General features: G+C 50.9%; 4 protein-coding genes across 4 annotated transcripts; 1 reads left to right on the forward strand and 3 right to left on the reverse strand.

The window, feature by feature from the left end:
• Positions 1-447: 447 nt before the first annotated feature.
• BU25DRAFT_393656 (FAD/NAD(P)-binding domain-containing protein) lies at positions 448-2469 on the forward strand (the record flags this gene model as incomplete). The annotated part of the gene is made up of 3 exons (XM_033704706.1): positions 448-848; positions 896-915; positions 971-2469. 3 exons carry the CDS (start codon positions 448-450, stop codon positions 2467-2469), a joined length of 1920 nt encoding a protein of 639 aa, XP_033561254.1.
• BU25DRAFT_469417 (DUF336-domain-containing protein) lies at positions 2469-3296 on the reverse strand (the record flags this gene model as incomplete). Its single annotated transcript, XM_033710756.1, has 1 exon — positions 2469-3296. One exon carries the CDS (start codon positions 3294-3296, stop codon positions 2574-2576), a length of 723 nt encoding a protein of 240 aa, XP_033561255.1. The 3' UTR covers positions 2469-2573.
• Positions 3297-7966: 4670 nt separating this feature from the next.
• On the reverse strand, positions 7967-9091 carry BU25DRAFT_431678 (uncharacterized protein; the record flags this gene model as incomplete). The annotated part of the gene is made up of 1 exon (XM_033708670.1): positions 7967-9091. The coding sequence occupies one exon, from the start codon at positions 9089-9091 to the stop codon at positions 7967-7969; it is 1125 nt and encodes a 374-aa protein (XP_033561256.1).
• Positions 9092-11514: 2423 nt separating this feature from the next.
• Positions 11515-12727, reverse strand: BU25DRAFT_68507 (uncharacterized protein). Its single transcript, XM_033712011.1, has one exon. The coding sequence runs from the start codon at positions 12593-12595 to the stop codon at positions 11675-11677; it is 921 nt and encodes a 306-aa protein (XP_033561257.1). The 5' UTR covers positions 12596-12727; the 3' UTR covers positions 11515-11674.
• Positions 12728-13832: the final 1105 nt, after the last annotated feature.

A 13832-nucleotide genomic window follows, 5' to 3' on the forward strand; every position in this document is an offset into this window, starting at 1 on the left:
GTCGTAAGAGCGACTGCAAAAGATCAGAGATAATGTGCGAGTCGCACGGCAGTAGTCGGCGGGCGGCGGGCGGCCGAGTTTACCCCACAACTTACCCCGGATCTGCATGCAAGGCCGCACGCCACATCCTCGGTTTCGAGTCGCGATGATGTGTTCGAAGTTTGCGAAATGCTGTTTTGCAGGCTGTCGCGTGATTCGTATCCACACTTGATCACGTATTGCTTCACCAACGATTGGACAGCACTTCGGAAAGCAAAGAGCTTCTGATTGTGTTACAGAGTGGGGAAGCTAGCCTCTGCCTACATAACACGACTGATAGTGTTGATTCTCACAGCACTTTTGCATATAGGTAAGCCTAAAGTTGACACCTGAGAAGTGAATCTCATTGACACAAAAGCCCCTGAAGCGATCACAACTTTTTGAAAGCCACTTGAGAATATATCAATCATGGCTACAGCAAAGATCGTTGCCCCAGCTCCCATCACAGAAGTCCCCATTCCACTCGCCGACAAGTCAGCAGTAGACATCAAGACAGAAGACATAGCCGAGGCAGAACCACTGCCCTTCGATCCAGTCGCGCTCAAGGAGAAGTACCTTGCCGAACGTGACAGGCGTCTCGCTCGCAATGAGGGTATCGAGCAGTACACGCTTCTCGACGGCAAGCTCTCACACTACCTGAAAGACCCGTGGGTCGAGTCAGGCTTTGAGCGCGATCCGGTTGAGGAAGAGACGGATGTTGTGATCGTGGGAGGAGGGTATGGAGCTCAGGTCGTAGCTGTTAGGTTGATCGAGGCTGGGGTGAAGAACTTCAGGATCATCGAGAAGGCTGGTGAGTTTGGCGGTACTTGGTATGTTCATCGGTACGACTATGCCTGGATTTGGGCTGACTTTTCAGGTACTGGAATCGATATCCAGGTAAGCGTCCAACTCATCTGGTCTTCGGTACTCATAGTACTGATTCAGAACTTAGGTGCACAATGTGACATCGAGTCTTACATCTATATGCCTTTACTCGAGGAGGTTGGCTACATGCCTACTGAGAAGTACGCCAAAGCGAAGGAACTACTCAAGCACTCGCGCATAATCGGCGAGAAGTTTGATCTTTACTCCAAAGCTCTGTTCCAGACTGAGGTTGGCGAGATGCGTTGGAATGAAGAGGAAGGCAAATGGACAACACACACATCGCGCGGCGATGTGATCAAGTCGCAGTTCGTCATTCCTGCAGCAGGACCATTGCATCGACCGAAACTTCCTGGTCTGAAAGGTATCGACGACTTCAAGGGTCACTCCTTCCACTCTTCGCGCTGGGACTTCGACTACACTGGTGGTGGTTCTTCTGGTGATCTGCATAAGCTTAAGGACAAGCGAGTCGGTATCATCGGAACAGGGGCTACTGCAGTCCAGATTGTTCCTCATCTCGGTGAATGGGCAAAGCAAGTCTACGTCTTCCAGCGCACTCCATCGTCAATCGATGTGCGCGGCAACAGACCCACCGACGAAGAGTGGACGAAGGCACTTCAGCCGGGATGGCAAAGACACCGCATGGACAACTTTAACAGCCTCATCAACGGCGGCAACGAGCCTGAAGACCTAGTCGGCGATCGCTGGACAGATATCATCCGGTCCCTCCTCACCGTCAAAGGCGGCCCCATTTCAGATCCAGCTGTGTTTGCCGCCAAGATCCAGCTCGCAGACTTTAAGAAGATGGAAAGCATACGCGCCCGCTGCGATGAGATCGTTAAAGACAAAGACACCGCCGACGCTCTCAAGCCCTGGTACAATCAATTCTGCAAACGCCCCTGCTTCCACGATGAGTATCTTCAGACCTTCAACCGCCCGAACGTCAAGCTTGTCGACACCAAAGGCCAAGGTGTCGATCGACTCACAGAGAAAGGTGTCGTAGCCAACGGCGAAGAGTACGAAATTGACTGCCTAATCTACGCAACCGGCTTCGAACTCGCAAACGACTGGTCGCACAAAACAGGCATCGAAATCTACGGCCGCGACGGCACCACCATCACCGAGAAATGGAAAGACGGTGCCTCCACTCTACACGGCTGGACGAGTCGCAAGTTCCCCAATTGTTTCTGGGTGTCCGTCGTGCAAGCAGCGCTGACGCCGAACTTCATGCACGTCACTGCCGCACAGGCACAGCACTTCGCATATGTCATCTCGGAGTGCAACAAGCGTGGCATCAGGACAATTGAGCCGACGCAAGAGGCAGAGGAGGAGTGGTGTGATATCATCGTTAAGGGCACGGCGATCAGGAGCGACTTCTTCAAGGAGTGTACCCCGGGGTACTATAACAATGAGGGCAAGCCGAGTATGAGTGCGGCGAGGAATGCGACGTATGGGTATGGGTCTCAGGCGTTCATTAAGATCTTAGAGGCGTGGAGGGAGAAGGGAGATTTGGGTGGTTTGGACGTAAAGTACTTTGATAAGGAGGGGCAGAGTATTGCGCACTTGTAGTCTTTAGATTGTCATTAATGCCGTAATGTAACGCCTGCCATATCTCGCAGACATACCCAAACACGTAGTTTTGAGTGCCGAACGCCGAACTCCATAATCGAGACTCAGAACCCACCAACCCTTACTTCCCCGACGAAACTCGGTTTCAAGAAGTCAGTTATCTCACCCTCTTCGGGCGGCGTATGTGGCCCCCCAACCCCCACACTCAGTCCTCCAGCACCTCCTCCCACCCCCACACTACTCGTCTTCCTCCTCTTCCCACTCCCCCTCATCTCACGCTCATAATCCAACTCGTCCTTGAGACTCTCGACTTCTCCTTCTTTCTCCTTCCACAAGCGCAGCACCTTCTCCCTCTCCTCTTCGATCCGCCGCTCCTCCTCTTCGGATTCCAACTTGATGAGGGCGAGCACAGCATCGCGAGCTGCGGCTGCTGCATCCTCACCCTGCAACGAGGTGCCGGTGGAGCAGCCTATTGCGCCGAGGAGGGCGCCGGTGGGGGAGAGAATGGGGAGGCCGCCGGGGAGGGTGCAGAGGCGTTGGGTTGTTAGATTGAGAAGTGGTGTGGTGGGCACCTGATCTGACAGTGCGGAGGTGGGCAGGCGGTTCGAGGCAGATGTAGTGGCCATGGAGATGGAGGTTTCGATTGAGGACAACTTGGCGGTACCCATGCGGGTGAAGGCGAGCAGGTGCGTGTGTGCGTCTACGATGGCGATGCTCATGGGTACGCCGATTTCGGTGGCGTAGAGTTCGGCGGCTTTCAGGGCCACAGATGCGCCGGTTTGGGTGAGTGTGGGAAGGGAGACGACTGCGCTTGATTTTGTCGCCATGGTGGGAGGCAGAGAAGGTAGAAACACTAGTGTGAATGCAGGATCGAAAGAGCTGTTGTAAGCCTACGATGATGTGTAAAAAGTTCAGAGAAGGCCGAAAGCAAACAGCCCAGCCCAAGGAATAATAAAGCAGCAACCATGGAAGGATGAAATACGACATGCGACAGTGGGGACTGCTGCTCTTGTAGCTCACCATGTGGCAAGCTCCGCCGGGTACCCAGTTCAGAATTGGAGAAAACGGTCGGGCCAGGAGCAAGAATCCGGGGCGGAATCAAGCATCATATCTCGTACGCGTACCAGAACTCTGACTAGGGTTATTTGGATGTGCGGTAATCTTGGGTTGTGGCCTTGTGCTGGGCTAGACGAGGCCGGGTACATTGTCCCGAAAGGGAAATACTTTGGTACTGTGGAGAATATGACAGCGGTGCTTAACAGAGTCGAGATGAGCATCCAGCTGGGCTATCGGTCGGTAAGTGATCCGGTGCATCAATTTAGCAGTGGACATGGGAGACGTTGGACGGAGTGCGATGCCGGAGGTAATATCGGCTTCAAATCGTATGCAACTGATGTGAAAGGTTATCATCCTGCATCAAGATTCATCACGCTAACTTATTATGTTCAGAACTACGATGCACCGGAAGACTGGACGGGTAGTCATTACCAAACAGAGATCGTTGTTGAAACATCCAGCAAACGTTGGTGTCGAGCCTGGGAGTCGAGTCGCGCTATTTCAAAAACGCCCTAGCTTCGTTGAGATGTACCATGTCCGTGCACGTGATGTGCACCCCAACCACTTCCACAGTACACACGAAAATGAGGCTGTAGAGCCACACGCAAAGCTTTCATCACAAAAGTTTTGGTGAAGCTTTCTATAGACCTATGCAACCAACTTTGCCTATACAAATCTTCATGGGAGAGTAAAAGTGCAGCCGTGCAATGTGGTTTTGATTGGGGCTGCCAGAAGCAGCTGTTGAAGTCATACTTTAAGCAAAGCCTGTAAGCATGGTTTGATTAGTTCTCAGGGATGATTACAGTTTCTAGAACAGTAGGGTTTATCACTTAAGCAATGCTTGTGATGACAAGGGGTAAATTGTATGGTGGAACACCTTAACAACTTGAGTAACAATGAGTAGTATAGAGTAGACCCTCTTGTAACGCCTTCGACCGAAAGCGCTCCGATAACGTGTGGTCCCTGCGGGACTCAGCACACCGCTCTCCTTCCTGTCGCTAACTACCTCCGTGTCACCTAGACATGGGTAGTTCCAATTCCCCTCCGAACTGTATATTTAATCAGTCCGACACAGTCGTTAGATAGAGCAGTTTTTCTGTATCCTTTCGTACAAGACCTATAGGTGTAGGGAATTCAATCTTAGTGTTCTCAACGTCCCAGCACTCCCATATGCCTCGTAGTGGACTCACACTTACTTCGGACATCTTCCCTACTGGCCTGCGTCGTTACACCTCTAGCTCAAAGGCTGATAAGATTCCAATAACAAAGTTGATTGAAAAGGCTGAACACAATGTCATAAGGGCAATGTATCTACTTGCTATATACTTGAGTGAATGTGTTTGTTGTGCATGATGCTCTGTTGCTCTCTCTGATCTCTAGAGATCAAGAGAACGGGAGAGCATGGGTTTGTTCTCCTGCTCTTATGCCAAAGAGAGGGTGGCAGATTAGGTTGAATTGCTCTCTCAATTGACTTGCTTGATATGTTCGCATCATTGCAAACGATGTTATATCACCGTTGACATCAAGCTGTTGTCGAGCCTCTTAAGGAAAAGTATCTCCCAAGATCGAAATTACTGACAGGTTTCTACAATTCTACAGCGACGCAGATGGTTACGCGGAAGCGTCTCGTTGCACTCAGTATCTACACGACTTTCTCCTTGCTACCACACTTGTATATGAGGTAGTGCATGCTGTAGGCGTGATGCGTCGAGGTAATCTCATGGAGCCTCGCTATCGACTGGACTATTCCGAGGCCGAATGGGGCTATGCTTGGGAGAACTTCATTTTTGGCAGTATCTTCAGCCCGCTAGACAGGACCAAACCTAGTACACACCTATTGATGCGTAAGGTCTGGTCTGACGTGAACTTAAACGCGAAAGGTGGTAAGGAGTGTTGGTGCGTTGCAAAAGTCTGTGGACCCCCTGATTTTAGATATGCACAATACCATACTTCTGATGCCTGAGGAATATGGCAATATGCATACCATTCTACTCGCATCAATGAGCTGAGTCTGATAAAGGGTAAATACTGCCCTAATTGCTGACGGTAACTAGGCTAAAGGATCCTAAAGGATGTTATGGTGGCGGTGCGGTGGTGAAAATGATGGCAACAATGATGTATGTGATCCTAAGCTTGGCAGCAGCAGTGCCTCTGAGTGGTGGTGAAGGTCTGGGTCTGGGTCTGGCACGTGAGAGTCCACTTATATACCTCTAGGCTGCCCCTGACCCATCCTTCCCTATACTACCCCGCCTTAGTTCTTGTTATGACCCAAAACCAGGGGGGTCCACAGACTTTTGCAACGCATAATACTGCGATGTTTCCATGTCTTGGATAGCACATCGGTTCCGTACCGAGACATGGATTATTATCGCAGAGAAGGGTCTAACCGCCATCGCACCACCAACAGCTCACTTCAAAAACCAGGTCGCTCACAAACTTGATGCATGGGTGGTCTACTCAGATAGCACCAATGTACGCAAAGACATCGCAGATCTCTACAGAGAATGGCAACGTATGGCAACTACCTCGCGTTCGAAGAGTCTTTGGATTGCAGATTAGCCTCACATACGATCTACTACAACAATCGTACAAAAGCAGAGCTACAAGAGTTGAACGTGCCACGAACAGGCGACGTGCCCATGTCTTCTCTAATTCAGAGTTTATTGTCGTCGAACAGTTCTGACCACAGCATTAAGAAGCCGCGTTCACTAGCACATAAGCTGCTGCCAACGACAAAAGCGCCTCTTTTTGCCGCTTGTGGCGAATCTTCACCACGCAGCATCCGGCGGAAGCGACGAGTGGATGCAAATGATGATGGCGATTACTTACCGAAAACTACGAAATGCAAGCGTTCAAAGGCATAAATGCGCTGTTTCTCACAATGCCCATATGATCTTAAAGGTGGCAATATGGCCATTGAGCTCCGAGAAGTTTCATGTCTCTGTTGCTCAGTACGAGCGCAGGCTTCATTTTTGTACATATGCATTGTGTCATATAATGTTTATAGTATTGCAAAGTACTCACTGCTTCACCTCCGATGCACTTATGCCTGCCGTTGGAAGATTGAGCACATGACAATGTCCACCGCATACTTCACGCCAGCGAACGAACCGTGACACAGTACACCGCCATTTCGCAAGATCACATGTTCATTATCAGCGATTATCAGCCATCACACCAAGCGTTGTTAGCAAGAATGCTTAATGTCGTTGTTTCTATTTTCGGTCGTTGTACTGCTGTTTCCGGGCCGAGTCTGACACCTGCATGTGCACAGCCTCGCTGTCAGCTGTCACCCGTCAGCCCAAGCCGAGAGCCCGTAACACATGCGACCGCACACCATGTGTAGATCTCCGGCCTTATCTGAGCGGGTTTTGTTGATTGTCGGAGCGGATGCATGCATGAATCGAGGGTATTCAACGTTGATCTGGCTGCAGCTTGAATGTTCTGCGTCGATACGAAGTAGCAACTGCAACATTTCTCGCTCGCTAAAGGCGGCTACACAGCTGAACTTACACAACTCACCGAACATCGAAACACTGTAGATCATAGTTTGCAATTCATCGATAAGGTTTGGTTTCGATGTTTGTGGCTCCCGTGTCTACCTAATCAAGCTTTCCAGCCCCCAATCACCCCGCACTGTACTCGGGCACTTGTAGTAGTGTAAGCGTTTTTGCACTACCGCTGTACCTCTTCTGTGCTTCATCTCCGCCTTGCTATCAATCGAAAATCATCGGCGTCCAATCTTATAGCCGAGTGTTTACAGTGACTTCATCAGTGCCATCTAGAGGGCGAAAGAAGATCGATATGAGCAGTCTCTATATTAAGAACGCAACTTTCACATCGAGTTGAACAAAAGTAGTATTGCCGGAAGATCGACACGAATACGGGCATCCCTTGGCGGCAGATGTCAGCGATGCCTTCTAGCGACCTTCTCAACTGCAGGACATAAGCGAACCCGAATCTGTCCTTCAATCTTAATTTGAACCTTGAAGCCTTCGCTTTGGGGTTCGGAAAGTTCGGTAGTCCACGGAATACATGCAAGACAGGGACGCACATGGTGTGTTGTTCAAGGCTTCTTGCAAGGCATACTGCTGCACATCTACCCATCTGTTCATTCTTGTGTCATTGATAATGAGAATATGTGCTTAGTTGTTTGGCGAAAGTTACCCGTAGGCGACTCCTCATAGTTGATCAATCACTGAGCTGCTAATCTGAAGGATCAAGACTAGGTAGTAAATCATGCATTTGATTATGATCATGGTAACCATTATGTACACTTGTATTCGTAATTGGCCATATACAGAAAGAACAACAGGGCTTAAAATATATCTCAGAAGATGATCAAGCGAGGGTATCTTAGATGCTGAGGTAATTCCCATCAACGCCGTGCTCAAACATGACAATTGTGAATATGCAACGCAGTGCGTATTGGGGCAAGAAATCAATTTCTCCTGCCTCTGGCGCCGCGCCATCTCGCCTCCAAGTCTCTTGCTCTTGCTGCTGCTTCTGCCCGCTTCTTGGCGTTCATTTCTGCTTGGCTTTGTGCATAGTCTGGAAGTTCGTCGTCATCTGGTGTAGCATCCCCATCGAGACCCAACATCTCCAACTCAGCATTTATAGCATTCATATGTGGTGTGAGATTGGCGTAAGATGGTTGAAATGTCTCTTGGCGCAGAACGCTCGACATAGGTGCAGACACAGAGCGTGAAGACGCGAGCGGCGGTTCGAAGCTCTGCCAGCTTGCAGTTTGATGCGTACGATCGGGTATCGGTGCTGGTATGTATTGGGGCGGGACTGGTATTGATCCATTGCTAGGTCTGCGCGCGAAAAGAGAACTCTGCAATCGGTTCGGACCATTAGGAGACCACGGATCCGAATCTTCTGGGAGACCGGTCGTTGCTTCCACGAAAAGATGAAACTGTGAAGGATCGGCGAACGGTTCTGTGGGAGACAGCCAAGTGTGTGGCCGTGGCCTGCTAGACACAACACTACGGGCTGTGGGACTAAGTATTGTAGTATCAGGAAACGTTCGCGCTCGGGTAGGCGAAGCATCAAAGTGTGTGTCCACCGGGCTTACGCGCGATGGGTATTCGTGCATCGCAGGATAGGGCTGGTATCGTGTTGTATCTCGATAGGCCAGGTTTGCTGACTGGATGCGAGCAAGTGGTGGACATAATGGAGTGGGGTCATGACTTTGTCCGTATGGCGAATTCGGCATGCTACGAGAGTATTGCTGTTGGTAGTGGCCGTGTACATCCACACTTAAATGAGCCCCTGCAGACAAATGCCGTTGGCTATGAGAGTGTGGCCCAGGTTGCAGGTACGATGGGTCGAGATGGGTGCTCGAAGATCGACTCCGAAAGAAAGACCGTACTGTGGCTGACTTTCGCCCTGCTTCGGTCGGAGGTGGTGGTAGTGACTTATTGATGTCTGGAGTTGTAGAGATCGTAGGAACTGATAATGGTATTTGAGATGAGGTTGAAGTCAACGAACCCATACTCAGACAAGTTGATGTAGTGCGGTATGCCGACTGTTCAGACTGATAATGTCGGTTAAAACTGGGCATGTTGAACCAAAGCTCGGTGTCATCTTCAGCTGGACCTCTAGACGCTAATCTTGATCGGTTGTCTGCCATTGTACCCTCTTCCTCTTTTTCCGCCACGCGACTCCTAGTCTGGTCGAAAGGGAAAGTCGACGCAATCGACCTCGCTAGCGATAGGTTGTAACGCGTAATTTTAGTAAGTGTCGTTGAAACGGTGAGCAGCTGGTAGCCTGCAAGCACACTCAAGTATGCTAAGGTTGTATCGCGGGAGGGATATCGAGGCTGTAACTGTGCCCTCGGGTACGCAGGGGTAGACAGGCCAGGCAAGTCTAACAGCAGTGGTGTGGTCGTGTCGGGATGGAGCTGCAGCTGTATGGCGTGCGCTAATGCACAGAGGAACCTTCAGCCGATTTAAAGGGTTGAACACCGAATTGAAGCGCAAAATACTAGTCAGAACCAGCGATTCCAGAGCTGCCGGAGTTCCGAGCATGCGATCAGTTCAGGTAGGACGGAAGGAGTGTTTATGGGCGGGATTGACCGAGCGGTCTGCCTCTAAGTGGCTGTGGCAGCCGCGCGCAGAGACAGGGCGCGCGCGACTAGATGGGAGATACTTTGTGTAGAAGTCGGAAGAGGAGATTCTTTGCAGTAGGTTCAAAGATACTTAATACTCCCATGTTAGAGTACTTAGTTCCCAACGGGGCGGAGGCGAAGAAGATGCTGGCCTGACTACACTCGTGCCCGCACGGAGGTAAGTTCCCAGCGAGTGGTTCTATGAAGGATCTCCTTGTCCTAGCCTTGTGCGGTAAACACAAGGATCCGAGGCGCATGCCGACCTCCACAAACTTGGATCATCGCACCAAAAATGCTTGATGTGTTAGGTAGGAGATAAAACGGATACGGAGCACATGCTGCGACCTGAGAGGAGACCCTGCACGTGGAGGGCCTGATACGGAGCCAACTTGTAGTGTCGACACATGCTCGTGCGAGCACCGGGCAGTGAGCCCGTCTCTTCTCAGCAATGACCGGTCTTGAAGCGACCAGAAACAGAATCGTACAAATGGTAAGCTAGACAGAGTGGCAGTGATGTGCGGGACAAGGATCCGCTACGAGAGGTGCACTGCCCTTCCTATTTTTGGAACATATTTTGCGCTAGCGCACACGACAAGGGCAACCGAGGCCAACCCATGTGTTCTCTCCACCACGACACAGTGTATGCCATCATGGCAGCAGCATCATCACACCTGAAGATGTCTGCTCAACACTTTCGTTGCTGTGCAGCTTTCGCTTTCACAAAACTTTGTTGATGTTACTTGCCTTCTTCGGTCTTCTCGACCCGCTCAAACGTAACTGCAGAAGTAGCCCGCTGCACGTCATGTCCCGTGGCGTTTTTTCTGAATCATGGCGTATGCTTGGGGGTTTCTGCTCCACAGCGGACGAGTTATCGAGATGCTACGTCGAGGGATGTTGGCCTCTTTGCTCGTTCGGCGTCTACTGAAGTTTTTTGATTGCGCGACAAGTGAACATACAACATTGTAGCAACCGCGCCACAGCTCTGCACCCTGACGATGTGGAAAACTTCAAAGGCACTCAAGGGAAGCGCGGCAGCAACGTCATCACAAAACGACGCTTTGAACCGCTGACGGTTCCATCCAGGCTTGTTCCACTATAACTTTACATGAAGATAACGTCGATGAAGAACAAGAACAAACCTCGCATCTTGAAACACTGGAAGCCTGACTGCATGTTTGACAGCCGTTACTGCAGGGATCTCGCCAACGTCCAGTACAAGAGTCAAGGCGAAGTCCTGCTTCGAACTTCGAGGTTTAGATACTCGGTGCGCGAGGTGTCTCGATAACCCAGAGCCCAACTGCATTGCAAAAGACTCAACGATTGGTACTCATCAAGGTCATCGGGGCTGCCATGTCAAGAGACCCGTTTCTAACAAGTTCGGACATCGGAAAGCTGGTCTCCGTTGGGAGGCCTAACTCATTTCCACTCAAGTCTGCCCCCTCATGTCGTGAACAGCAACCAGCCGAGGCATCATGGGGCATTTGGTGGACGTCATGGATGACAGACGCGCCTCCACGGAACAGTTCTGCTACGGCCGAAACATAAACTTCCCCACACGATCCATGCAAGGCAGAATCCGTATCGTACGCCGAACTGTGCGGGATCGCCGAGATACAAGCAGCTGAAAGTCAACGCTGGTCGCAAATTCTTTGAATGCCTGCAAAGATGCATCCAGTCCAACGGGACCCGGACTCCTCGGAGGACATCAACCTGCATTCACACGTAACGTCGTTGATTTAGCAACATCACGCCCTCTTGCAAAGGTTCCCGATCGGACGACTGGTGTGAGTTTGCCGGAGCCAGGATTCTCGGAAGGAGGTGGTCGAGGTTACAATCGTGCACAGTTCGTGCTCCGAAAAATTGCACTGGACCGACCGAAATCTGACATTCTGGTCTTGCAAATACAAGCTGTGACACGAAGGTGAGTTCAAGTAGACAAGACTGAAACTCTTCATGATCAGGTTGATACGACGTAAGAGGTACCATACTATTAATTGCTTCTGACAGAAAATTTGCTGTACAACGACTCCTGCATACTCATACGATGCACTCTTCTTTTCTCCGCGACGACTTTGGCCTCAGTATACTGGTATCGCTCGACCAGGTTTCGGACGCATCATCCAACTTCATACCCTTCTCCTGAACACTTGTGTCCTTGCCCTCATTCAGTCTTCGAGCGAGCATGTTCCTCAGCCTAATGGCACCCGAGACCAAGCAGAAGATTGTAATGATGCCAGCTGCATACCCCAGGACATGTAGGATGATGCTGACGTTACCATGGGCTGGGTTCATCCACTCATAGACGTAGAATCCCTGTGTGTACCTGGTCAGGTATGCAAGACCAAGATAGGTCGACAAGACTAGTAGAACGACGCTGAGATGCGAGAATGGCGGTGCCTCTGTGGCAGGCAACAGGATCTCTACAACCGCAAAGACCGAGTTCAGACCGTGGACTGAGAGGTTCATCCATTGTTCGAAGCGACCGGCTGGCCAACCGCTGTTCATGGTTCCCCAAAATACGATCGTAACCAGGAAGGGCATGCTCGTCACACATGAGTAGTACACGGAATGCATAACCTGAAGGGGCTTAGGCCAGTTGTGCAGCCAGGTGCGCTCCTTGAACGCAAACATGAAGGTGTGCATGCTGCTGACGAGGAAGTAGAAGCCCAAAGACCAGAAAGTCAGGTAGGTGAAAAAGCTGAATGACTGGCCGATGGCGGCCTCGCTTTGTTGGATCTTGTATGAGCCGATGTTGACATCCTTCAGGCCGATGGTTGCTGTGTTGGATGCGAGCCAACTGTAGGAGACGGCGATAGTTGTGAAGCTGTATACGCAGAGGATAGCGCGGATGCATGCGAGGAGTAGAGGAGAGACGAAGTGGGAGGTAACGAATGTTTTCGAGGGATCGAAGAAGCCAGTAGAGGGGACGCCCCAGAGCTCGTAGGTGAAGAGCTTCATGTCTCCGGTGTAGGGAATGATGATGTCTGGCAGGGAGTGGACGCAGAACGAGACTGCTACAAGAACTTGATATGAGTAAGAATCGAAGAGGTGCTCCGCGACTTGTCTCTTATTTGGGATCCAGTGCTAATATATGTACTGAGCCATGCGGCATGCTCGAGGTGCATCTTGAGTTCTCGAGTCAATACAATTGTGTAGCCGGAAACCGGTCTCGTACCATCAACGCCATAATCGATAGGTAACGTACCGATTCCAGCACCGCCATGCAGAACCGTTGCTGCACACCCGTTCCTTGTCAGATGTTCTGCCCTATCAAGCCCGACCACGCTTATCACTTATCCATACACAGCATCTCGACCTCTTCCGGCCAGAACATTCATAGCGCCATAGTCTTGCGCCCTACGCCAGCCCCACAACATCGTGTGGGAGAAGTACGCGTTGCTAGGCGCCTACACCGATTTCAGCGCGTGTGGTCACCTCCATTTCGGCGGGAACTATGAAAGTAGCTCGGCGCTCGCGAGATCGTGCTAGAATCTGGTCCGTGTTTAGCTGTTGATTCGACGCCCAGCTGAAAGTGGACAAAGTTTTGGTAGACCAATCAAACATACGGGTGAAGGAGGCCCGATACGGTATAGCAAAGCCTGATGTGATCTAGCGGCCAGCCTTGCGCACGTCTTCAGCCGCATCTTTCAAGCCACGCGTGTCCGGGGCGCGCGATATTCCTGACACATCAAGACCATCAAGTGGGACTTCCAATACGAATATGCGAGACCGATATTGAGAAAAGGGATGGTGAAGCCACATCAGAAAGGCCAGTACGCCAATGCAGAATTTCATACCTGAGCCACGGCAATGCCGAAACGCGTACTTTCCTTCTTCCTCAACAACCCCCCTTTGCTGCCCCAGAGAACTGCAGCTACCAGGATATCGTCGACAGCATATCAAGAACGTCAGTCTCTCCTCATTGTGACTGCGTCTTTCAACGCATTGACGCAAGCTCACACTATCAACGTCATGTTGCACGAAAGCCGAACGTCAGCGACAAACAAACTTACAGAATTCTTGAAGTGGCCAGGTAAAGAAGCATTGCGCACGTCCTGATGTACTCGCGTGGTGGCAACAGTAGAAGTCTTCAACTGGCCATTTTCGTGAGGCAAGGGCCACCACAGTCGCGCAAGAATGCGACCTCCCCAAGGGAAGGTAAGTACCTGCTCACATGGCACTTCCGAGACGAGAA

Source organism: Macroventuria anomochaeta (genome assembly GCF_010093625.1).
Source record: "Macroventuria anomochaeta strain CBS 525.71 unplaced genomic scaffold BU25scaffold_18, whole genome shotgun sequence".
NCBI classification, from domain to species: Eukaryota; Fungi; Ascomycota; class Dothideomycetes; order Pleosporales; family Didymellaceae; genus Macroventuria; species Macroventuria anomochaeta.